The 27,810-nt window shown below is 45.8% G+C and overlaps 1 protein-coding gene across 1 annotated transcript in view; it reads right to left on the reverse strand.

Moving 5' to 3' along the window:
- Positions 1-27,810, reverse strand: part of CD81 (CD81 molecule) — a 228,427-nt gene that overhangs the window by 64,245 nt on the left and 136,372 nt on the right. Inside the window, exons 3-4 of the mRNA XM_078682732.1 lie at positions 22,292-22,389; positions 17,025-17,099 (exon numbers count right to left, since the gene is read on the reverse strand). Of these exons, the coding sequence (XP_078538858.1) occupies positions 17,025-17,099; positions 22,292-22,389 (173 nt within the window). The remainder of the gene's footprint in view (positions 1-17,024; positions 17,100-22,291; positions 22,390-27,810) is intronic.

Consider the following 27,810-nt stretch of genomic DNA (forward strand, 5'->3'; position numbering starts at 1 on the left):
TCGCAGGCCGTGTGGCACTTTTTTTCCAGTGGAGTATTTACTTTTCTTGATCCGGGGTGGACACAGCTATAACCAGTTTGAGATTTTGGTGCCGTTAACGTCCATAGAATGTGCCTCTACTTCGCTCCCAACATCCAATGGATCTTGTGATGTAGATTAGTACTTACTCTTTACACGGCACGTGTTTGGTCCGGGCTCGTGAAAATATGCATCTCTGGTTTTGATATCTGCTACAACAATGGAAGGAACTTATTGGTGCTCATTATTCTGGTCAGTGTCTCAATGAGGAAATCATTTTGTCCTCCTTTACTTCCATCGATATTACATGATGCAGGGCAAAGCTCTCCAGCATGTGTTTTGTACACCAAGGTTTTAACTGTGATCGATGATCTCCAGTGTTCGCTTGACATATGTAGATGCCACCTGGAGACTGTTCCATACAGAATGGTCTTCATTACCCTCTTGTGCATCCATGTCCCAAGTGTCCCACAGCTAATCCGGATGTTAATGGTCAGGGACTGTTAAGCCAACTGGGTTTTGCACCCAAAAGCATTGCAGAAAATGTGTGGTTTACTTCTTGCAGGTTACTGACTACATGGTGACAATGACTGGTTGCAATCTGTTTCCTACATCTAGGAATAGAACAAACCAGTAATTCTGCCAACGTGGTGTCCTCAAAGGTCAGCTATTTTGCCAGTGAGGCTTGAAATGTTGCTTGCAACACCATTTTAGACTGGATGTGTAAAGCGTAACAGTGATGTGCTCAACGTAGGGGTTGGTGCGCATGGACGGTTACCTCATCAGCTCGGGGTGTCTGGCCCAAGCAGTGCATAGGCTATAGGCAAACATTTGTGGATGTGAGTCAGCTGACGGCTGTGTTTAAGAAGTACAAATTAAGGAAACCTGAATTAGTAGTGTAGCCATCTAATGATAAACCTCAGGTAGTGCTGCTGAGCAGGCAGGATCAGTATACTAAAGTAGGAGTCCTGGAGGTCCAAGGGCACCAGCGGGCCAGCAGAAAGGCTAAGGTGAGGTGGGTTGGGGGGGTCTAGGATGGATTTCGTATCTGTCTTCTTGGGGACCAAGGGAGTGAAATCCTGTCTCTTTACTACCTTGGCACAATCTCTATGCCTAATTTGTTCAAGAGGCCAAAAACATCTGCCTCCAAAATCGAGGTCTGTGTTGCAGAACAGGTCCTAGAATGTTGGGGCTTGTGGAACCTACATTAACTGAGCTTGGGGAACATGAGTTGTGTCCCTTGCCTCTGTACATACTGTATCTGAACAGGATTATTAACCTAAAATTGTACAAAAGGGTGGTCCAGAGAGCACGTTTGAAAGGTTAGGGCATAGCCCGACAGATTAGATGGATAACCCAGCAATCTACATTGATTAGATCCCGAGAGAGAAGACCCTCCACCCCGGCTGAAAGTTAGCGGTATAAAATGTGGTGAGTCAAAGACATTTTGATACAGTAAAGCCAGCAGAAGGTGGCAGGGGCTGGTCTTGCTATCATTGGTGGGGATTGCGGCCCTGCCCCCCCCCCACCCCCCAAACAGTGATACACGTGTTGGGGTGTTTAGATCAGCTGCAAACGTTGACAGTGCGGTTGTATTTCGAAATCGCTCAAAACGTCCTGTACTGCTGGTGGAATGGTTTCCCACAAGAAGCTAGAAAAGTATGCCACTGTGCTACTGTTTTTGAAGTGCTCCAATGAGTCGGTCTGGTTTCCAAACAGCTGCTTGCCATACATTTTCCAAGAAACCAGCTCAGCACATCCAAGTGTGCCAATGTAGTGCGACAGTCGTGCCCACGGCTGGAAACAGTGTCTGAAGAATCCAGATGGCACTTCAGGATTTATTTGGAAGCATCCATTCAATCATTGACAAGTTCGGAGAAAGGGTTTCTCATGAGGTCAGCTAGACTGAGCAGTCAATTTTGAAGACTCAAGAGTGCAACCATAACAGCCTAGAAGGCATGAGAGCTTTGCGATACACATGGTGAGGCTACAAGAGGTTTTATGTTGTATGCAGTCTAGTATCCTAGACTCTTGGGGGCTTATTTACAAGCCCCTTGCGCCATCGGTGCACCACTTTTTCCCATGTTAAAAGTGGCACACTGGCGGCGCCAGGGGCTTGTAAATAAGCCCCTTGGTTTTTGCAAGACTGTAGGCAATGCATTAGAGTTCACCTAGCAGAAAAGGCTTGGATCACTAGACTTTCCAGTGAAGTATGCAACAATACAGAGTGGGTGTATGAATGCCAGCAGAACTGGCTGGAGGCTTCTTGGTCTAATAAGGGTTTCACTCAGGCAGCTAGCACAGACTGCAAGGGGAACTTGTTAAAAGATATTAGAGGCTATACAACTGCAAGATATCTGTCAAAATGGAATGTGGCCTCAATTTTGGAGAAGGTTGTACCTTTATTACTTAGCTCTGGTTCAATGCTTTTGGTATAAACATCCTTGAGGCATGTCAGTGTTGGGACTTGAACTGTTGCTATGCATCCTCTCCTTGGTTACCAGTCCCTGCTGCTCAGCCAGTTTGAATGTGAGGTCATAGAATGCTAATGAGTGCCTGGTGTGGATGAATGTCAGTTGGAGAGAGCGGGCTGAGCAGCAAGGATGCTGCTCCTGGTGGGGCAATGTATCATCTTACTTGTAACCTATAACTAAGACTTATATTATTTAATAAATCGGTTTCTTACTACCCAAGTGACTTCCTATCTGGATACCTGCTTACAAGTGCCTATCTTCCCTTACAACAGTGTAAAGAAGGTAAAGATCAGCATTCTAGCCAGAAGCAGGTCCTACTATCTATATGCTATGAAAGGATAATGTTACATACCCTTTAAGCATCTGTTTGGATCATGTATTGTTGTAGAGCCACATGCTTTGTATACTCCTGCATCTAGTGTTGTGCTCAGACGTTAGCAACAGTTTTTTCTTCAAAAAAGTCTTTCGAGTCACTAGGTATAGCGACTTCTTTAGTTGGAAATTAGCATGGGAATCTACTCCACTGTTTTATATAGCGCAAACTCAACCCGAAGATATTGGGTATCAGAGCGTATTACATGAGCACCGGTTTGATTACAGATGGACACATTCATTTTTGTGAAGCACAGGGAGATTAAGTGATTTGCCCAGAATCACAGTATGTCGAGTGTCTCTGCCGAGGCTCAAACCCAGTTCCCTCGCATCAAGGTCGACCGCTCTAGCCGTAAGGCTACATCCTTTCCCCAATCTATTCTGCATGTAGGCTGCTACCGCAGCTAAGTAAAGGTATATGGAATTGTAAGCTAGACCAGACGTCTGCATGTGATGGAGGCAACTGACAATATCCAGGACTGCACGTTTGAGAGGTTGCAAGTGTTTTAAATATAATAGTGGACTAAACCTTTCTACTTGGCATCGTAACAGGTACACAAAGTGGGTCTGTGTGCTTCTTTGAGAATGTCCATGCATTCTTGAGGGAGACTGAGGTAAACAAAACTATAAGGCCACTAGAACCAAGCTTCTAGATTGAGCTGACTGGGGTTTGGGTGTCTGAACTTGCCTTAATCGCGTGTAAAAACCCAGCCTGTTGGGGAGCTTTTCATGGAGGAACAAAGGATATTTCTTGAGGGGTTTAAAACCAGTTTTGCCACTGTGAAAGCTCCTAGGATGAGTGCGAGTACGTTTTGTCAACGTTTCCTGACCACGTACGGAAGGAATGGGAAAAGGGGAAATACCATAAGCAAAGATTCCTGACCAGTTCATCCATAAAGTGTTGCGCATTAAATGAGGATGTGGAAACTCTTGAGGAGAGGTTTTGGTATTTTGCATTGCAGTGGCGTAGGTGGACTTCAGGGACCCCAACAACAAATACAGAGTAGGAAAATTAGATGAAGATGCTCCTCATGGACTTTTTGATGTGTCCTACTGAGCAGGTCTGCAAAGTGGTCTACCTAATACTCTAGGAAAGTACTATTCCCGGTGGTGTATTCAATGGTGAAGAGCCCAATGCCATGTACTCTGTGCTAGCACCAACAAATGCAGGGACGTGCAGCCTTGGTTCTGCAGATAATACATGGTGGTCATGTCTGATTTCATAAGGAGCACTTTGTTGTGAATGACAAAGTAAGGCCCTGAGCGGTAACTGGATGGCCAGAAGTTCAAGGTGATTGAAATGGAGGCCCCACTGTTGCAGCGACTACAAGATGTGAACTGTTAACTCTAGGAGATATACTCCCTATCCTGAAAGTGAAGAGTTTGTGGTGATGGTCACCTGGGGAATGGGGTCTATGACTGCCTGGCATCATTGTTGCAGCTTCACCGCTGTAGAGAGAAATAGGGGCTAGCTTGCATCAATACTAGATTTTCCCAGTGACCCTCTACCAATGACCACTGCGCAGAGAGGCACTGCTGGAGAGGACTCATGTGCTGACTGCCATGGGTATCTAATGTTATGCAGGAGACCATTATGCCTTTAAGACGCATCACTGCTCTGACTGCTAGGTGACAATTTGGGTGGAAATGATATGGTAGCTCCTGGATAGCCTGCACTCTAGGTTGGCTCTGGTAAGCTTTGCCTGTGACGGAGTGGAGGATGGCAGCTAAAAAGGGCTGAATCTGAAGGAGCTGGAGATGGGATTTATGGGCATTTAAGGTGAACCCAAACCTGTGAAGGAATAAGATGATGGTCTGAGTTTGTGCTTGAAACTTGCTTGTCTGCCCTCTTGAGCAGATAGGGCAATGAGTCATGTGGAAGTGTTCTGAGAGGGTACACTTGTTCAGGTTCCTGAAGCCCAGAATGGGTCTTAAGGACCCATCTTTTTTGGTGATCACAAAGTATAGCGAGTGCACCCTGTTGCTGTGGATGTACCGACTCTTTGGCACCTCTGAGAATAAGCGCCTGAACCTCCTCTTGAAGAAGCCACTGGCGTTCCAGGCTGAGGGTGTTTGTAGCGTGGTATATTTGGTGGGGTTAAAGTGAGCTAGAGGCAGCACCTGTGTTCTAGGATGGAAAACCCCACCGATCAGAAGTACATTCTTCATAGCAGGGAATAAACCCCCAAAGCTTTATGCAATACAATTTTATCTCTTCATACATATATACCCTTTCTATCTAATTAGGTTTCTAAAGATTTTATTACTTTACTCTTGACTGTAGAAAAAAAATAAGAAACATCCAGCTCCCTCCAATGCACTCACTACTCTATGTCTAATCCTATGCGTCTCTCAATATATTCTCTACTCTAACTCAGCCCAAACCTCATTCTACTGTCATGATCTATCCAAGATCCTTTGACTCTTACCTCCTCTTTCCCTCCTTGGCTCGCCCCAAACCTTGGTCTACTACTAGGATTTCCCATATAACCACTTCTAGGCTCTTCCCTCCTCAATTACATTACAAAGTCTCCCTGTGACAGGTGTGCCTGAAGAAGAGGGTGGAAGATCAGAGGCAAGTCACTGCTTGGAGGCAGAGGCCCCCCTTGGAGAGAGTGCCTCTGGAGTTACCTTGGAAGGAACCCTATAGGACAGCCTCTGCCGCCTTGCTGGTTGTAGGCCTGCAGCTGGCGCCGGTAGGACTGAGATTGGTCAGAGGAAGTTTTTCCAGCTGTCTCTGAAAGGAACCCCTAACAAAGTTTTTGAAGGGTACCTATGGCTTTAGCAGTGTCAGTGTCCTGCTTTATTTTCTGAAGAATCTGATCAACTTGCGACCTGAGGTGGTGTTCCCCATGAAAGGCAAATTGAGATGCCAGTGGACTTCTAATTTAAAACCAGAGATGCAAAGCCCGAAGTGGTGGTGCAGACCGATGGACACTAACCACTTTGGCAGAGGTATCAACACCATCGAGGGCACAATGGATAGGGGCATTAGAGATTAACTCGGTCATCATCGTCTCACCTCTTTGACTATGCTCAGGAAGGGAGTTAGGGGTGTGGAATTTAATAAAATATCCACTTGTCCACGTTGCAGGTTGATTCATGAATCTACTTGTCCTGTAACAAAATCCCCTTGTCCCTTTGGTGCCATGTAGTGCGGTGACAAATTATGGCTGCAATCTTATTATATAAGAGCTCTGATAGAGCCTCTCTGCTTATGCCAGGGCTCATACTATAGTAGTGTTTGAATACTTGCAATCCCCTTATGTTGCCATGTTTCTGCAGATCTACATACTGGGGCTGAAGGAAATGGTAAGCAATAGTCTGAGGATTAGAATGCCCTTTTGAGTCTGTGCAAACCTAACTTGCAGGTTTTAAGGATTTTCAACAACTCTTCTCTAATGTTTTCCCATACGGAGAAATGTTGGAAATTTACTCCTGACATTGGCAGACGTAAACCTTCTTCCAGAGTTAAGGAAAAAGTGGTTGGAGGGAAAGTGAGCTTGCAAACACTCAGATTTTCGCATGAGCAAATCTACACATACATATTTGCTTATGCTAAAATGCAGTTTACAATTATTTTCTAGGAGTACTAGATCTTGTACTACTTCGGTAAATTCTTGGGAATTCACAAAAACCGTATAGCTGCACTTAATACAAGGACAAATACCATGGGTGCTCTTTTAAGACATTTAATAATTGGGGTACTTATTTGGTGTGGTGTTGACCATGACCTTTTGCGTTTATTAAAATTCTGTGTCTCTCTTTCTGTATCGGCTGGCATCACAGAGTGTCAGCATTCTGCTCTTTCACAAGGAGCATACGGCACACAAAGTAGTTTTGTTCAGAGCCAGTAACTACTGTAGCAGTGTGTGCTTTGAGACTAAAAAGAATTTTTGCTTTTGCCAATGTTGGTTATAATGTTGCGGCCCCGGCAGCTCCCACACCAATAAGGTTTTGCAACACTATGCCAAAACAGTTCATATTGACAAAACTAAAAAGCTAACCACCAAATTTCAGACCTACTGGCTTGGCCAATGCTTATTACATTTGTTTCGCATAATCTTATTGAAACTGGTTACACTGATTTTCCATTATGAATAGTTTTGGAAAATAATAGCATGCATCAACAAATGTTACTAAATGATGCCGCAAAGAAATTGTACATGACATTTTACAGTAGTTTAGAGCAATGTTTTTTTCCCCCGCTTTCATTTTTTAAAATGAGCATTTTATTTTGAAAGCGGAGAATCATTAATCTTGCTTTCAAGCTTCTGCAAATATTTGCATCAAATCAGAGAGCATCCTGGGAGCATTATACATAGCCTCATATTGCTAAACTCTGAACAAATATGTACAGTTTTATACTGGAACCACAACCAGTAGCGCACTCTGAGCTTACACCACTTATTAGAGCGCTCATCACAATAATTTCACTTTCAATTAATGAACCATAAATACAAGTTTGAACAGCATTAACATATGGACAAAATTATTACCCAACTGCAGACAGTGACCCTCCCTGGTGCATAATGTGGTACTGCAAACAGGCAGCCAAAGGGTTTGTGTTGCAGGGGGCTGGGGCTACTTGTCCTAAGGACAAAATACACATGAAAACGTGTTGCCCTTGACCTCAAACAATATGTCCTGGGCATCGGGCTATAGGAATTAAACAGCCCTTGGAGTGCTGGAGCAGGTCCTCCATCTCGTCCCACTGTCCTCCGTCATAGAGACAAGAGGCCCACAGAATTAGTGATGAGCCAGTAGGTTGCAGCACCCACTGCAACCCTCTTACCCACACTGTCAATCTGCTTGTTCTCGTTATCTAGGGGTGGGGGGTGGAGACATCACTTGTGGCCTGTTCTGCGGCTCACTCAGGAACCTGAGGGGTTATCATCTAATATACAAGGAGTCAAAGGAAGCCTTTTTCTTTATCCTGGGTGTAACAAACCAGGATCTCACTGGCTCCTCAAATGTTTCCGGGGTAGCCACGAGCCTTGGACAGGAGCTGGAGCCAAAGCTCCATCCAGAGTGTTTCCTCAGGGGTGGTGTGCAGGTCTTTCTACTTCGTGGTAGGCAACTACACGTTTGATGAACTGTGGTAGGCAGTAGTGCCGTCTGGGTTAGAAGACCTGACTGGGACATGCTCAAGATCAGGTCTCCTGGGGGCTTCCCATCATTCTTCCCGGGGCTAGTCAGTGGGTTGTGGGTAGTGATAGAGCAGGCATCAAAGTCCTCTATAGGGGACTAAAGGCTGCCTGTGCTCAAAAAGGGTCTGTGGTGACCCCTGAGGGGAGCTAGGAGGAGGGGTTGTGGTTTCGATGGAGAAGGAAGGCTGGTGGCCTTGTCAATGAGTGACTTCAGTGCAGGAGCCAAAAGTATAGAAGGATCAGGCTCGGGGCTGTCCTTGAAGGCAAGTCTGTGTTTCTTGGGCACCGTTGCACCAGGCCTCCCTGGTGCAACGGTGCCCAAGAAAGGAAGATTTCCTCATCTGGGGTGGATACGAATAGTCTCCGCTAATCAAGCTTGTACTGAAGCAGTCAGTCTTCGAAGTCTGCCGTCTAGGCACGTTTCGGGGTCAACTGTTTTGAAGTGAATTTAGGCACTTTCCTGCAGAGGTATTTCTTTGAACTCGAAGGCAGATGGTGGTAGAGCGTCTTGACTGGATCCTGCCTTGGTTTCCAAACCTTGCCTCGATACGGACTGGGGCCTGGCACACTAAGAGGTGGCTTCTGCCCAGGGGCTAGACGCTGACCACTTTGAAGGCAGTGGTCTGCTGCTCCATGTGAGTTTTGATGTAGACAGTACTCAACTCTTGGCCCGTGCTTAATTTGAGCAGAGGGTGCGATGGGGCCAACAGTACTTATTAGATAGACTGACAAAGAGACAGACTAAAAAAAAGTCCAAGGGAGCAAGCAGGAACCAACAAGGGGCAGGAAGCGTATTGTGGTGGATTAAGTAGGCCTGAGGTGAAATGAAGATTGGTATTCCGCGTGCTAACATTTGATTGCACTGACTGCAGGTTTCGGAGTAGAGTTTTGGGCACTGTCATTCATTTACAAATTAAGCACTGCCCTTGGCATAGTCTTGGGGCATGGACTGCACAGAGGGAGGTGGACGGAGTACCCCCCCATCCACGTCGTCCATCAGTTCGGGCCCTGATGAGTCAGAGCCTACAACCTCCGTGCATGGTTTTTGGGCTGCGGAGCTTGTGGAACCTGTGTGGTAATCTTCTGCACCAATAAGGTCAGGATCAAAGACATTTCTGAAGAGACACAAATGACAAACCAGGTGCAGGTTAGTCCTGGGGTATTTTGCATGGCACTGAAGCATTTCTTTAAGGGTGTCCATTCCATCACTCTCTACGCATCTTCATTTGATGTAGTTGGTAGAGAAGGGAAGGAGGCCCAAGAGATACCCATGGGATTGGGGAACAAGACTTCAGTGACAGTCATTGAAGCGTATCGAGGCAGGAGAAGAAAGAACCACCAATGAAAGAATTCTCGATGAGATCAGGAAGGATTGAGCTCCGAAAACCACAAACATCGAAAACATTGAGTCAAGGAGCTATGTTGAAACTCATCGGAACCCAATGGAAAGGGTAAAACAATCTACCAATTGAGCCGATGGCCCTGCGCATTGCCAACCAGGTGAGGAATAAATTTCATAACTTGATAGACTTCTTTTAAGAAAAACAAGTTGCAAACGTCAGAGCCCAACAATAGATGGCAGGAGTATGCAGAGCATGGGTATCTGCAGCCACTCATGCTATATAAACAAAATTACAATTTTGAAATGGAGCGGTGCACTACCCGGATGTGGTAGTTTTCAATAATGAAGCATGATTAGTAACTTCGTTGATAATGTCTTTATTCAAAATCATGGGTACTCACAAACTTTCTCTCGGGGGCCAAATTTACAGTGTGGTTTGTGTCCGAGGGCCACACCGGTGAGGGCGGGATCAGTGGGGAAGGGGGCGGGGCTAGAGTAAAGAGAACCTGTGACCATGAGGTTGATCACAGGTCCCTGCAGTGGACGCCTTCATCCCCTGAGCCACCAGACCCGGCATACACACATCTCTCTCTCTCTCGCGCTCTCTCTCTCCCTCCCTCTCTTTCTCCCCCTCCCTCCCCCTCTCTGTCTCCCTCTGTCTCACTCACTCTGACTCTCTCACTCCCTCTCTTCCTCTGTCTCACTCACCCCGACTGTCTCGCTCTCTCTCTCTCCCTCTCTCTGTTTCCCTCTCTCGATTTCCCTCTCCATCACACTATTTCCCTCTCCATCACTCTATTTCCCTCTCCATCACTCTATTTCCCTCTCTCTCCTTCCCTCTGTCTCCCTCTCCTTCCCTCTCCCTCATTCCCTCTGTCTCCCTCTCGCTCTGTTTCCTTCTCCCTCCTTCCCTCTCCCTCGCTCTCCCTCGCTCTCCCTCGCTCTCCCTCTCTCTCGCTCTCCCACTTGGTCTCCCTCCCTCGCTCTCCCTCCCTCACTCTCCCTCCCTCACTCTCCCTCCCTCCCTCACTCTCCCTCCCTCTCCCTCCCTCCCTCACTCTCCCTCCCTCCCTCACTCTCCCTCCCTCCCTCACTCTCCCTCCCTCCCTCACTCTCCCTCCCTCCCTCTCCCTCCCTCTCCCTCCCTCCCTCCCCCTCCCTCCCTCACTCTCCCTCCCTCACTCTCCCTCCCTCACTCTCCCTCCCTCACTCTCCCTCACTCTCCCTCCCTCACTCTCCCTCCCTCACTCTCCCTCCCTCTCTCCCTCCCTCACTCTCCCTCCCTCACTCTCCCTCCCTCCACTCCCTCGCGCTCTAGCGTCCCAAACCCCAGGCACTGCCCGACCCTATGTCGCTACTCCCAGGCCCCTGGTGCAGACACCAGGAGAGGGTCAGCATCGTGCCTGGGGGCCTTATGGCTCGTCCACCACCTGTCTTCACTACCGGGCCGTACCCCTGAGCTGACGGACTCTTTGAGAGCCACGGCTGCCCAAAACCGGGCGCTGCGTCCCTAAAGCCAGTGAAACTCACTCAGAGGGCTGGGCGCTGCGAGAGCCTCGGCTCTGTCTCTAGCGCCCCAAACACCAGGGACTGCCGGACCCTATGTACAGATGAAGGGACGTTTATTTTGTGATTAGCATGGGGACCGAATAAAAAAAGGTGAAAGAATGTCTGTCCCAGGTGGAGCGTGAGGATAGTGTCAACCAGTACACAATTTCTGTTTTACGTCTGTTATGTCATTGATGGCTATGACTTCTTTCAGTAGAAGTTGGTGCCTATTATTATTTTGTTTTCATTCGGCTCCAGTTTTATATCATTGATGGCAGTGATTTCTTTCATTGGAATTTGTTGCTGATTTTTTTACTGCTTTCTGTTTTACCTCTTATGTGTGGGAGGTGCCTCTTCGCAAATGTAAGATATCTATGCTACAATATAGGTGTTATTTTTGCAAGCATCCTTATGAAGTAGCTCTGTGCTACATAAATTAATCTATGTCTTTTTCTTATGCTTTGTGGGGCTAGTTTTTGATTACAAGCGCATATTTATGAATCGAACTAGCACCCCTGGTGCGGACATCAGGACGCTCGGAGAGCCTCGGCTCTCTCCCTGAAGCCCTTACAGACAGGGCTCGTCAACCTGTCTCCACTACCCGGACACCTGAGCTGACGGACTCTCTGAGAGCAACGTCTCTTTCTCTGGCGCTGCCAAACACCGGGCGCTGCCGGTTCCCTAAAGCCAGTGAAACTCACGCAGAGAGCAGGGTGCTGCAAGAGCCTCGGCTCTGTCCCTGGAGCACGCAGAGGCGGGAAGCACAGGACACTCCGCAACGCCCCTGGTGTTCCCAGACATTGTTGGACCCCGTCACCTCTGCCACTGAGCACCGGAGCTAAATGGCTGAAGCTCTAAAGAGCGTCTGCTCTGTCCTTGGTGCTCCCAGAACAGGGTAGAGCCGATGAGGCACTAGGCAGCGCCGCTGGTGGTCACAGAGTGCGAAACAACAGGAGTCTCTGTACCTGTGCTGTCAGCATCAGCCTGTGCCACGGACCGCCGCCCCCTGTGCCCCTCGCGGCGGGAACCTCTGTGAGCCATCACCATTTGCTGCCATGACTGGCGGGCACCACTGCCACCCGCGGACACGGAACAGGTGCAACAAATCAATAAGGTAGTCGCTGAGGCGTTTCGGCGCTTGCAAAGTAAACACCAACTATCCAAGCGGACGCAAATTAAAAAGCCTCGCTTCGTTTAGTCCTAAAAACAGTCTTGGAAACGGCATGTCTCCTATGCTGTTCAGCTTCAAAGTGTTACTGCCCGCCTGCGAAGAAGCGCAGCGATTTGAGAACATTTCTTTACTGGACACGCACACACAATCTGTGAAAAAAGCAAGGACCCCCTGTTGTGGATAAATATCCTGGGACAGGGCAAACAATATATGTGAGATAACAATCCCAGGCATACAGTCTCAAAGAGTGGCACAATAGACAGATGGCAAACACACAACCAATTCAATATGAAAAAATATACATGTTTAATATGATAAAGACATATAATAAAAATCAATACATTGATCCTAATTGATAAAATAACATTGTACTAATACATATGTTGTCACAGTAAAAATTAATATATAAGGAATTGACAGTTTCCTGTCGACGCGTTTCGACACACACTATGCCTTCATCAGGACTGTAACCATCATTCTGTGAAAAAAGAGGATTATAGAAATGTTTTATTCCATAGTTCATTGAATCTATAGCAGAATAATTGAATTAGTAATCAGATTTGCCAAACAACATTCTATTGCCACTTATTTTGTTCATCTAGCTGATGTACTGCTTCTTAGTTTTATACATTGTCAAACAGATACCTATGCCCAGATAATTATTCAAACAAGGAGACACGAATGGAGAATGCATATATATATCAATTAGATACATGTACTATCATATAAGCATTGGGTATGTATAAATCTTTCTTATCCGTACATATACCTAGCAATTATCCATTGATGCATGATTATTAAGAGATAAAAACTGCTTCATAAGTCAATGACCTAGGTAATTTAGTAATTACCAACCTACTAAGAAAGGCAATAAGAAAAAAAGTTTTTGCGTAGAGATTGAAGCACAAAGAATAAAGAATAAAGAAGAATAGAAGAAAAGATATTAGTCCTATGGACCGAGAATATTGTCCATAAAGGGTGCTCAAAACTAAGAAGGGCCCTAGGGAACACGTAATTTGTATAGTATATATACTTTGTATATATACTATACAAATTACGTGTTCATCATACGAAATATCCTTTTTAATATAAGGTAAGATCATTTGTGACAATATATCCACCCTGCAGTGAGGCCCTTATCTGTGCTACACATCTATGTACTGGGCAGAGAAAAGTAATCTTTAAACTAGAGAATCTATCTTAAGCTTTTCCAAACGTATGGACATCTGGTTTGAAGGGATTGACTAGCGAGTAGGGCTTGGTTTGTTACAATATTTGTTATCTATATTAGGGCCCTTCTTAGTTTTGAGCACCCTTTATGGACAATATTCTCGGTCCATAGGACTAATATCTTTTCTTCTATTCTTCTTTATTCTTTATTCTTTGTGCTTCAATCTCTACGCAAAAACTTTTTTTCTTATTGCCTTTCTTTGTAGGTTGGTAATTACTAAATTACCTAGGTCATTGACTTATGAAGCAGTTTTTATCTCTTAATAATCATGCATCAATGGATAATTGCTAGGTATATGTACGAATAAGAAAGAGATTTATACATACCCAATGCTTATATGATAGTACATGTATCTAATTGATATATATATGCATTCTCCATTCGTGTCTCCTTGTTTGAATAATTATCTGGGCATAGGTATCTGTTTGACAATGTATAAAACTAAGAAGCAGTACATCAGCTAGATGAACAAAATAAGTGGCAATAGAATGTTGTTTGGCAAATCTGATTACTAATTCAATTATTCTGCTATAGATTCAATGAACTATGGAATAAAACTTTTCTATAATCCTCTTTTTTCACAGAATAATGATGGTTACAGTCCTGATGAAGGCATAGTGTGTATGTCGAAACGCGTCGACAGGAAACCGTCAATTCCTTATATATTAATTTTTACTGTGACAACATATGTATTAGTACAATGTTATTTTATCAATTAGGATCAATGTATTGATTTTTATTATATGTCTATCATATTAAACATGTATATTTTTTCATATTGAATTGGTTGTGTGTTTGCCATCTGTCTATTGTGCCACTCTTTGAGACTGTATGCCTGGGATTGTTATCTCACGCACACACAATCTCCACACACAGCCGCACCCAAGCACTTCACATGTTTTTAAATGACCATTGTCATGTTAATGAGGTTTTGTTCACCTCTCAGCGCCCCCGCAGCTCCACTCTGACTATAGTGAGAATCGCCCGACCCCCACAGAGCAGCAGAGTCTGAGTCGCGCTCTGCTTGCAGACACTCTTTAAAAAAAAAAAAATAAAAAAAAAAAAAAAAAACCCGGGTAGGATGTCTGGAAGGTCCGCGGGCCGCCAGGGAAGGCTTGCCGGGCTGCCACCGGCCCGCGGGCCGTACTAGGAGTACCCCTGTTCAAAATAGATCCACTGTCCACTGTCCATGCTTTTATCAGGAGTGTTAAGCACCTGGATTGTTACTATTTCCGTAGGTGACTTACATGAATTTTAGATTGATTGTTGTGCATGTCTGTTTTAATAAAACTTTATATTTGTCCCAACTGTTGTAAATAGTACCCTTTGTCAAATATGTTTAAACTTTTCCTTCGTCCTTCTCTGTTATTGTAATAGGTATGTTTCATTGTTTATATGGCATATTGTCCATGTGTCTTTTATGTTCCTTTTCCAGCCCTGACGAAGTTAGTGTCCATGAACGAAACGCGTTGGCTGATGTCTGTTTTCTATTGATTTTGATCTATTTTGAATAAAGACATTATCAACGAAGTTACTGATCGTGCTTCATTGAATACTACCACATCAGGTTAGTGCACCGCTCCATTTCTTCATTGGTTCTGGTTCCCAAGCTAGCGGGTTGCAGCTTCCAACGGCAGCTGCAGGAGCAAGTTGTGCATGCCACCAAACAAATTGACATTCGATTATACCTGGGGTGATTATACAGAGACCGGTGCGGCACTCAGAGTCCGCCGTTGGTTCTTTGTTCCTAAAGTTACAATTTTGGTTGAAAAGTTATGGGTGTGGGTAAGTCTCACCTGCGAAGCGAGGTGAAGCTGCAAATTGGGATAAAGGGAGGGCAGCTCAGACTTGGGATAAAGAGAAACATCGAACTGGCTGAGGAGGTGGCTAAACGGATGGGAGTGTGCAAGATAAGGGCAGCGCCTCCAGGTTCTCTTGGACAGAATTGCAGCAAAAGAGCACTTACCAGACCTATCTAGTGATTTACTAGCTACATTCCCATAGGCCCTCCGCATCTGCACTACTCTTGCATCTCCTCACCCCCAAGTACTTGCCCCACCCTTTGTTACTCAGTGGGGCTGCTCTGGTTTATTGACTGTTAGTTTGTCTCACTCCCTCAGATGTTCTCTGCAAAACCACTAGCATGGAGAATAGTTCGTACACCAATGCAGAGGAGCATTCAGGCAACAAACCAAACACCATTACCATATCCTTTGTATATGTGCACTCTGCTCTGTGGGTCATGGCTTGCACCCTCCACCATGATGCTCGCGACTAGCCTTTTTTGGAAGTGGTCGAAATTGCAGTGGCTGCATTGTAACTCAACAAATGGCCTCTAGCACAGCCACCACTTACAGGGGACAGTGCTCAGTAGATGGTGCACTTGTACCAAACCCTGGCCCAACAACAGACATCCCTTAATGTGGGTAAGCAGGAGTTCTGTCCCATACTTGTAGCAGTTTTATGCAGGCTTCTTGAGTACTACACAGGATGCCTCATATGGACACCACAACCCACGGCAGTCACCTGTTCAGTGCTGCATCAGTGCCCTTGTTCCACCATGGTCAGACATCAACTTGCTTCGCACGATTGATACACAACTGAGTTTATGCAATTGCAGCACTTCTTTGCAGTATGGTGGCGCGACTAGTCACCTGCATGACTACTGTGACCTCTTCTGCAAATATCAACGCAGCTCACATACATTTATTGTGCTACTACACAAAATTAAGAAAGCTACAGCAGCGCCATTAATAACCAGCTTATCTTAAATTCCACATGTTCGAAAGGCTATATTCCATTTGTGACCTGTATTATGCCTCAAAAACATTTTTTTTTTAAATCTGAATTTGTCTCATTATTAAGGCCTGAAGAACTGTGATTTTAACACCCAGTTAAAAAAAAAAACGTTATAAACATTAAGATGAACATTCCTTTAAAAAAATGGTCTTGTTTCCTGGCTAGCGTGGTCTTCATTCTCCCTACCCATACTTCTTAATGAAGAATGGTTTTTACTTCTGTGTACCTCAACTGTGGACCGAACTTCAGTGTCTGATTTCTTAGTTCTCATCCTTCCACACTATATATACTGAAGTCTTTACCTCTCTACATAACCACACTACCATGACACTTTTGATAGGCACATCTCGAACTCTTCACTCTTTCATGACTAACAAGGTTTTATTTGCTCAACAGCGCGTACAGAGGTGATGGAATCATTCTGGAAGACAGAGGCCCTTCTGTTAAACCAGAGGATGGGCTGACCAATGGAGCATCTCAGAGAAAAGTAAAAAGTCTGTGGGACACATGACTTTTACCCAGAACCAATGCTTGCTAATCTACTGAAGCCTACCCTATGAGACTGCATCCAGTTAATCAATGGAATATTGTTGCTACAGATCTCTGGGCCACGTTCCTTACCTTTCGCAAGCAGACACTAAATCTTATGCTTTCCCTTTCAGTGCGGCTACAGGAACGTACTCCACGTGCTGGGCTGAGAATGATTTCAGTACTAGCTCTGACGAGCTTCATGTTTTTCCTTTGCAGAAAGCCTTAACACAGTTATGCTATGAACTCCTATTGCAGAATGTAGTTGCCCATTATCGTTGCAAGTACGAGCGTTAAGATGGGGTACAAGAAATGAAGCCGGTTAGGGAATGCATGCATGGACAAAACACTCAATGGTGAGAAAGAAAAATAAATGGTTACAATTGGATACCTGGTCTTTGTTGACAAAGCCCCAAATTCCGGCAGCAACTTCACAGGCGAAGAGGATCACCAAACAGGCAAAGAACTGAAGGGAGACAAAATGGTGAAAAAGACGTGTGTTGATATCAATATGGCCTGAGAACGCCATAATCATAGACCCTTCCATACATACACACAGGTCAAGGAGGGTGTCCAGCGCCCACAGCCACTGACTGGAACCTCATCTCCACAGCTACAGGCAGATGTCCTATGCCCACAGCTCTATAGCGACCTATGCAGAGAACCCAAGAGAGCACCTCTCACATCTACATTCCACGAAGGGAATACCACCAAGAATGTTCCATCTTTGCTGGGAGGTCTTGACATACCCACAGATCCCTGGAGGGCTCTCCTGTGCCCAGGGACCCAGGATTGGACCTTGCTGACAGGCCAAGGAGGGCTTTCCTCGGACCGCAAACCAAGGCGGGCCACCCAAGGCTTTCAGTTCCTCACAGAACTGTCATTGTTAAAGCTCAAAAAAGGGGATCTGCTCCCCACACTCCTCTCAAAATCACCATAATTAGGACTGAATTACCTGCCTTGGAATGAGTCTTTGCCCTCCCACAATGCCAACTGCTTCCCATGGACTTCCAACAGGGTCACCTTCTCTGCAAACTTCCTTGATTCGTCATAGAAAAGCTATTCACCTTCAGTGACTCAGTGGGTTCACGGCCACTACCCTTAGTTATCCTCCTTGGAGGCTGCAATGGCTGGAGGTATGCTACTGCACCGCAAGTGACTACCCCAAACTCAGAACTATTATCTTCCATGTCGTACTCCTGTGAGTGCCACCCACGTGCACAGAATGCCCTCAAACCATGTTCACCCCATCCATACTCTTAAGCCCTCCAAAGCGTATAGGAGACTGAAATAGCATCACACTCAGCAGCGCTGGAAATAGGGGTCAAAGTGCGATACAACACCCCCATATATCCCTTATAGAATTCAGGTGGAGAACAGAGAAGTGGCTGTTGCTTATTATATATTGTTGAAGCAAGAACGGCGTGTACGTGTTTAACTATCTTAGAGACAACTGTGATAAGGCTGCTGGTTCTTTGAAGAGCATGCTGCACAAGTACAGGCCCAGGGTCTTATGCACTGTGGCCTTCTCCTTTGACCGGCACCGCATTGCTGGGGTACAGGTGAAAGGAGGTCACGGTATTCCAAAGGTTTTCTAATGCACATATTAACAGACATTTGCTGGCTGCACAAAGTAAACACCGACATGTTGAAACAGGATGACGTCATCTGCACATTCGTACACAGGAGGCCCCACACAAATCTGTGTACGCTAAGCGCCCTACCCCTGTCTCTGGAGTATCTGATACATGTACAGTCCCATGGGGGTAAACCATGCAGTCAGCCCAGGATAGTAACGTCATCGTCTTGCAGTGGGGCAGCTGTCACCTGGTCCAAGATGGCTTCTTCTGCATTTCCCAGCCGCCAGGCTGCGACTTGTTAATGTCAAGCTCCCGAATGACCCATCTGTATTTGGCAGACTTGGTGCGTGGGCGATGCAGACCAGCACTGCTCCTGGGAGCTCTGCGACGTGCTGGCTGCACACGGGGAGATTTATGAGCATTTCCCGCACGTCTGCCCGCGCTGCGACACCGCCGCCGCACTCTGCATACTGATGGCCGCGCTGGCCGCCCGAGGGGAGCGGGAAACACCAACCCAGCCCCGTTTAGACAGGCAGCAGGCCTTGCACAGCTGCATATAGACAGACACTTGGGTGTAACCAGAGTCAACATTTGGAATAATGTATACTGGATATCAGTGAGAAAAGGTTAGATCCTTTGGGTAGATTAATTACATTCTCATCATCATACAATCAGCGTACCACATAAGCCAGGTAATGCACTCTTTCAACTCCTTTATGTACCAAACTAGTACTTTAACCCTACAGCCTAAATTAGAATAAATGGTGGCTGGTTAGCCAATATGAAATCTGTCTAAAAATGTATATTGCTAACCTTTGGACCCAAGAATTGAATATCGTTTAAACTGAACCCTTTTTTCAATGTTTTAATTGTTTTAATGTACAAAAAAAGTCTAATTTTAAGTTTATAGAATAGAAATAATTATGGTTGTATCATTATACAGGTAACCCTACAAATTTTTCTAACAATTGCAGAGAGTCTATACACTTGTCTTGATAAAGATGGACTTATAAATTCATCCATCGAAACGCGTCGACTCCCATCTTTAGCACACAATCCGCTAACACAGGCATGGCTTTAAAGGATTAATTACAAACTACTGACCCCTATGCTACAGATATTGTTTTAGGACAGGTGTACATTTTAAAGACCTATTGTATTTGTCTGTTCTCTTTACTCTCTACCTCCTGTGTTGTATAATAATTCGTAAATGAACTGTGTTTCACTACCTAGGAGATATTATGTATACTGATTATGTGGTCACTTTTATTGACTAGAATACTTTATGATTAATAAAAAAAATTGTAATTTTTTAATTTGTGTTTAGCGTTATTCCTGGTTTCACATGGTTCAATCTTCAGTTTGGTCCTTAAGGGATTTGGAAGAGTGCATTACCTGGTTTATGTGGTATGCTGATTGATGATGAGATTGCAATTAATCTACCCAAAGGGATCTAATCTTTTCTCACTGTACAGTGCCCTATTCCTTTTGGGTTAAAAGGGGCCCCTCTTTCTTCAATATACTGGATAACAGTACATCATACACCCATTTAGAATTTGATTAAGCATATGCAGCGGAAAATTAAGAGGGATTTTACTGGTTAACAAACAGAACACCTGCGGAAACAAGCAGGCCCCTCACTAGACACCAAAACTACCCATGATGCAAATCGAGTCACAACTGGCATGTTCCAGTCAGCCACCGCGGGGTCTTTGCAGACCTTGTGAAACTCTGCAACCGTTGGGGAAGGAATCCCCTGACATGGGAAAAACCCATGACAAGGGGAGCGCGGAGGGATTCTGCGTTATTAGACGTGGGCGAGCCAACAAATAACAGAGCCGAGCCACGGGTCTGGCTCGGGCCTTAGTGCTCGTGCACGAGCCCAGTCTCGAAAATGTTTGTTGCTCAGGCAGCAAAAATCACGTAAAATAGGAATCTCTTCGAATGTGAAAAAAATGGACGCGATAATGGAGAAGTTTTCGTGTAAGAAATGATTCCCCAAACACACAGTTTAAGTTGGGGAAGCCGCTATTTATCTAGGTTTTTGTGCTTTCACTTTGTACAAATCAGCTACTAAATGGGTATCTATTTGCCTTGACCTGTGTTGAGGCTTTGTTTTTACCTGTGTGCATTTTTCTGAAGCTTTTGTATAGCATGAACTGAACCGGAAGCACCTGTTACATTACAAAAGGACACAGTTTGTAGGAACGGGAAGACTGGGTGTTGCCCTGAATCACAGGAGCCGACACCCAGACTCGAACCTAGTTCCCTAGTACCAAAGGTGACATCTCTAACCATAAGGCAACATCCAGGGTACAGGGAGGTAGGCAGGCAGAAGTCTCATGAGAGCTCGGCTCGTTATGGGCTCGAGGTTCCAACTCGGCATTGAGCAGAGCCAAACCTCAGGCTCGAGCTTTCAGTGGCTCGCCCACCGCTATGCGTTACCAAGATAATATTCGACTTCATCTCTCACCTCCTTCCCCCAGCATGTTTAGTAGTACTTGGAAGCTCAGTACTCACATGCCCAGAGGCCGTGTGCCAACTTTAAACCCACTAAAGTACACAAAAGAGGTAAGAAATGCTTGAAATAATAGCAGGTACTGGTAATTCCAGTCAATCGTAATTTTGAACACTGTGCCACCTCAGTTTGGACCCACGTGCAAATCAGATTCGAATCTGCTCCAAAGGGAACAGTCCAGCCTGAACTGCCAGGCCAGGCCCTCTCTGAACAAGAACACAAGCAACCCAGAAAAGGTTTTGCCCTAGTTAGGGCTCATTAGCCAAGTATAGACTGGTTCCAGTGAGACAGCGTGCCCCGAACCAACATCTGGACACATCCACCCCCTTAGGGCAGCATTTAAAGTACAAGTGTTTGCAGTACAGTATTAATTCCTGATCGCTGCCTCCCACTTGCGCATCAGCAGCCAATCACAACACAGCACACTATTTAAAAACTGCTCATTTATTTTGCTTGGATTTGGAACTAAAGGTGGGGCTATCTCAATGGTGTTTACAAGCACAGACGGCTAAAAGCTTAATTATGAAATCCTGACATGCCAGAGAGGGAGACAGAGGCTTGAACCCCAGCAATGTTCCAGTCAGTAATCAGGATGGCTTTTGGCACACATTTTCAACTCCTCCTCCTTAAGCCAACTACTAAAACCGTTCACCCTTCTTGCAGATAGTTTATTAATTTACTTGCATCTTTTACATAGATCTGTCGGTTTGGCAAATAAACAATTATTAACACTAGATGTGTACTTGCAGCTCAAAGTTTAAGAAAGAAAATAAAACACGTTTTCCAACACTTGCAATAAGGCTGCTTCCAGTGGTAGTTGCAAGAGTTGTGAGAGCAGCGCAGGTGCCTTCTTCCTAGTACTTGTAAAGTTAGAACCTAAAACGGGGACGATTGAGGAGTTATTTTGGGGTTTTGGTTTGCGCAATTTGGACAAGAGCTAACTCAACAAGGAGTGGGTGACGAGTCAAGTAGTTGTAACAGTTTTGTACAGGGATCTGCTAAGGCACAAACAATGCTAAATACAAAAACTGACACGGTTGGATTACATGAGAGGAACAAAAAAACATCAAGGTAAGGAATTACCTGAAATGTCTGGGAGCACAAGCAACCCCAGATCGATTTCAGCCTTGTAAGGCCTCATCAGTGAGGAGTAGCTTGGATCCTGTGTCACAAGGTGCATGGCTACTTGCAATCCCTTCCGGAGGTTGTCTTGCCAGACTGTTTGGGATGGACTATTCCCATGAGGAGCAGGGTCAGTACGAATATACATAAGGCAGGCCTCTGCCTAGAGTGACCCAAGGGGTGAAACATGGGATGGAATGCTACTCCGAGGTATTACCAGAGGTTTGTACTATCTGCTAGCATTACTCGCATCACTTTTGTGAGCTTGAGCCTAGCCTTACATAAAGCTTTTCCCAGGCAACACCCTCAAGTGGTTACAAGTGACGTCAAGAAGGAGTATAGTTGATGTAACGGGGAGTAAACTTCTTGGAACCGTGTCAGAGAGGCTGTTTGCGTGTTTGGTGAGGTTTGCATGTGGAGGAGAATGAAACGTCTTACCGTCCCCAGTAGGCACTGCGACTCCTGGATGGCGCCATAACAGCCCAAAAACCCCACGAACATCATCACAGCACCAACAGCAATGAGGATGTAGATCCCTGTAAGAGAGAAATTAATTAAAATGTGCTCTAAAAGAGCATTCTATACACCCATACTCCACAGCTTCAAAAGCAAAACAGTCTACATAGCATCCCCGATACAGTACAATACATAGTGTAAAATATGCAGAGCCTTAAACATACTTTACCCTGTCCTACAAATCATGCCCTGAAACACACTACACAACATGGCACCTGCAAAGCACCCCATACTAGAGACAGTGGCGTAACACCAGGTTGATACATGCACATTACCTAACACAGAGGCGGCTCCTCGTTAAGGCGGAGGAGATTCGCCCCGCCTGCTGCAAGCGCAGCAGGTACACAGAATAAAATGGTCATTACCATATCATTTAATTATTCTGTGTGCCGCCAGCCGCGCTACCACAATTGTGATGGTGGGGGCAGGGCAGGCAGATTCCTGCATATTGCACGATGACTGCTTAAAGTGCTGACAGCCGGCCAATCTGTCATGCGCACTTCAGAGCCTGCAATCCCAGTGCTGTAAAACGGCCGAGGGATTGAACACAGGCCCAGAGCCTCAAAATGAGCGCTGGGTTAGCACGCTCCAACAAACCCTGAAGCTGCTGATTGCTGGATTTGGCAGCAGGAAGTAAACCCCCTTTCTTTCCCACTAGTCATTGTCAGGAAGAGTAACAGGCAATATATCTGAGCATTACGGTGTGCCCTACCCCACTAATTTTTAAAGGTACTAGCTGCCCCTGCCCACATGCACCATATCTAGAAAACTACAGATGGCAAAATCTACAAGGCACTTCTTACGCAAGCCACCAACAGAACAACCCTCCTGAACAGAAAACCTTACACAGCAATCTGCACACTAAGACTCCATAAAGAACATCACACAGGCAAGTTCAAGAGGCCTCCACTGGCCTCTTTTTCTAGGCCTTTAAAGGGCTACTCTGCGTGGCTTTAGCGGAACATTGTTTAAACGTACAAAATGTAGAGAAAAAATAAATAATTGATGAGTAGAGGCCAAACTATTTTAGGCCCGTGCTTCAGGAGATGGTGCATGATTTTATGCTGACCTCCCTGATACAGTTGTATGGCAACCGCATTTATAAGGAATATGACTCATTACAACGTGTACTACTACCACGCGTGCCATTACAACGCGGGTATTACAACACGTTGCAATTGCAACATGCCATTACATCACATACTTTTACCACGAATATGCTTTTACCACGCATACCATTACAACGCAAAGGCATGCATGGTAAAGCTATGCAGATGGTAAAGTATGCAATGTAAGTGACCACCTGTCCTGCCCTAAACCCTCATTTAGTACTCCTGCACGACCTTCCGACGCCCAGTACTCTCCCTACATTAAGACTACCCAGCACAACCCTGACACTACCCTAACACACTACCCTGCACTACAAACACCACAGAACTACCCTAAACCACTACCTCCAGCACGACCCTTCTCCAACTCCCAGTCCAGTCCCTACACTTAAACACTACCCTGCACGACCCCCTTGACACTACCCTGCACTACACACCACAGCACTACCCTACACCACTACACACACACACCACAGTACTACCCTAAATCCTAAAACACTACTCCCAGCACAACCCTCCCAGACCCCCCAGTCCGGTCCCTACCCTCAAACACTACCCTGCACAACCCCCGGCACTAACCTAAATAAGAAACCCCCACCCCAGGCCCAATCCCCCATACCTCTCCTCGTTCCTGCTACACGTCCTGCACGGTGCACGTTGTTGTGAGGAAACGGAAGAGCCTTAGTTTCCTCACAACGATGTGGATAGCCATTACATTGCATGCATTGTAAAGCGCATGCGATGTTATGGTATGCATAGCAATGGCTACGCGTTGTTACATTGCATGCATTGTAATGCATGCGATGTAATGACTTGCGGTGAAACAGCCACGCCGTAATGGCTGTTCACCATTTGTAAGTGCTTACAACCTAATACCAGGCATGGTAGACAGGACATATGACCGTCTGTATTTTATATACTTATGAAAGACTAGGTGTAATGTGGATAGATTTCATTAGAATAGCTAATGTAAAGTCTTTTCTTGGCTCTAGGGCTAGAGTTCCATTAGCTAAAAGGGCAATTTTAAGCATCGGTCTCAGGGTGTCTCAACCCAGGCGTCGAGGCAAAGGTCAGAGAGGACAAGGGCAGCTGCCGGTTTGGGTCGGGCCTAGGGCCAGAGATGCGGCCCAATTTTCACTAACGAACTACCACCTAAAGCCCTCATCCGCCAACATCCAAGCACAATATCGGAAAGGGCATTCTACTCATGCCCCACAAACAAACCACATACAGATTTCAATGTTTATTAAACCATTACACAACCACTACAAAGCATCACAAACCACACCTACACACAATTCTACCACAACTATAACACTATGGCACCTGCATTCTCACAAAACGCCACTCTGTTCCATACCACTAACCCATCAATACAAAGCTACATTATGCATAACTTTAACGCACCCAGACACACACACACACTTCCTGTCCAAATAAAAACACCAGCTCTATCCTCTACTTGCTCCGAAAAGAATCCCTTTTATCATGACAAAACCTATATTCAAACTTCTATTACACCCACCTCCTCTTTCTACCATTACACACAACCATAAAATACTTAAACGCCAAACTATTGTCCATCCTCTTAGCCACCACACACTTCTCCAAAACACATCCCCACCCCTGTATTATTCAAATGCCACTCACCAGCAGGACTGCATATACAAATCTTTAGCAGAAAACCACATCATAATTCCCTCTCACTACTCCACAAATCTCATATTGCTTACACACATTCCCTTATTAAGTAATCATGTATCTATTTGTTTAGTCCTATTGTATACGAAAAATAAATGACTCTCGAAAGCTTTCCTCTGTCCTACTATCACCCTACAACTATAAATGTATCCTCCATCTTCACTCTTGCTCATCCCAAACCGTTTATACTACTGGGATCTTTAAAATAACCCTGCCTAGACTCCCTCATCCACCACTCCTGACACACCCCAAACATCAATTTACTACTATGGCCTCCCAACCCACCATAAATTCTCACAGGTTCTCTCCTTTGGCTCATGCCAAACCTCATTTTTCTACTCTGATTCACTTTCTCTAATCACTTTCTGTAGGCTCCTTCCTCCCCTAGCTCTCCTTTACTCATCCCAGACCTCAATTTACTACTATGATCTCCCAATTATTACTTCTTTTCTTCCCTTTCTTATCCCTCATTACCCTAGTCAATCATACAAACAGACCCACATGTCCTCTGCTCAAATGAACCTGTACCTCACACTAATACTATATATACACTCCTATTTCCCAATACTAATCACCACTAATCCTTTTGGGTTACAGAGTAGCATGCTACTCGCAGAAAAGCGCTTAGGCACCTCGTCAGGGGTAGTAAGCGCTATATAAATACAACTACAATTTTCATCCTTTGGTGCTCTGAATGTCCAGTGTTAGAAGGTGGTTCTGACACTATGGGCCACCTGGATTTTTTGCTTTTTGAGCACCTAATTGTTGAGCTTTTACTGTGGGGGAGCCTCATAATCTGGGACTCACCCACAGTGAACTCATAATGAAGCAGACTGCATGGGGATTTTATTGGTGTCCCCCTGGCTTGACTAGGCCGCTGCGCAGCAGCTGGAGTATGGGGCACCGTGCTGGTTACATGCAGACACAGGTGTACATGCGTGTGCATACGTGTAGGGGCTGCGCAGGGGAAATTCCTAGCATGCGCAGTCCAGGAGCAGCTACAGAGTGAATGGTGTGGCAGGACTTATGCAGAATTGGGTGGTGACATGGAATAGGCTTTATACCCTGGGAAGGAACATGCCAGGGAAAGTCAGTGTGTCTTACTGTGTTTTACTTCATTATTTCCCAATGGGGATGTGGGGCCCATGGCTAAAATAACTTCCACAAAGCCTACAGATTCCAGACACGCACTAATGTACAGTGTAGCATATGTGAAAATGAGTAAGTCCAAAGTCATATTTGTACTGATTTTGGGTCGTCCAGAAATGTCATTTCTCTGAGTCCCTGGCTGGGGTCTGGCCATGGCAGGTTAGATTAATGCCCTCTCCTCCCAGAGCAAAGATCTCCAAGGAGAAAAGATAGGTGGAGCTTAAAGCCAATCCATCAACTGCTGTCGCTGGGTGCCAGGCACCAGGTTGCCTCATGTGAAGGCAGTGAGGGGGGAAGGAGGTGGGTTTCAGAGGCCATGTGGCCAGAGACACTGGACAACGCCATGTTTGAACAACCCAGAGGCTGGACAAGGAGGAGGGAGCAGGGAAGTGATGTGTCGCTGTTTGATAGGACACACAGACTTCCTGCCAGCCCCCTACTCAACTTTTAAAAAGTACTTGCACAGGAAGAGAAGCTCTCTGGGGTGTGGTCTGCTGAGGTGGAAGGTGCTGGAGCCTGGCAATGGGCAGTTGGAAGGAGAGACCCCCTGACTGTCACCCAGGACCCTAACAGCACCAGAAGAAGCACCCCTAACAGCACCAGAAGAAGCACCCTGGACCGGTGCGCAGAAGCAGGGGCCTCTGCGCAGGGAGAAGAGAGGAGGAGAGCCAGGTGAAAGGCTGGCGCAGGGAGCCAGTGCAGACCGCTCCCTGCAGAGTGCACCCTCTTGGAGACCCGGAGAGTGGAGGAGTTCAAGTTCAAGTTCAGGCATTTATAGAGCACACTACTCACCCAGAGGGTCTCAAGGCGCTAGCTGGAGGGGTTCACTGTTTGTCGAATAGCCATGTTTTCAGTTCTTTTCTGAAGGAGATGTGATTCTGAGTAAGGCGGAGGTGGGTGGGGAGTGAGTTCCAGGTCTTGGCAGCCAGGAAGGAGAAGGATCTGCCACCCATGGTGGTTTTTCGGATGCGCGGGACTGCGGAGAGGGCTTGATTGGATGATCTTAGTTGGCGGGTGGGATAGTAGAAGGACAGTCTGGTGTTGAGGCATTCGGGTCCTAGATTATAAAGGGCCTTGTGTGCGTGGGTAAGAAGGCGGAAAGTAATTCTTTTGTTGACGGGAAGCCAGTGGAGGTTTTTTAAGTGACCGGTGATGTGCTCTTGGCGCGGGATGTCTAATATGAGTCTCGCTGATGCGTTTTGGATGCGCTGGAGCTTTTTCTGCAATTTTGTTGTAATTCCGGCGTAGAGTGTGTTGCCATAGTCCAGCCGACTCGTGACCAGTGCATGGGTGACAGTTTTTCTTGTTTCGAGGGGGATCCAGCGGAAGATCTTTTTGAGAATGCGAAGGACGTTGAAGCAGGAGGACGATACGGCGTTGACTTGTCTGGACATTGAGAGAGAGGAGTCTAGAATGAAGCCAAGGTTGCGTGCATGGTCTGTGGGTGTGGGCGCTGATCCCAAAGCGGAAGGCCACCAGGAG

Source organism: Lissotriton helveticus, chromosome 3_1 (genome assembly GCF_964261635.1).
Source record: "Lissotriton helveticus chromosome 3_1, aLisHel1.1, whole genome shotgun sequence".
NCBI classification, from domain to species: Eukaryota; Metazoa; Chordata; class Amphibia; order Caudata; family Salamandridae; genus Lissotriton; species Lissotriton helveticus.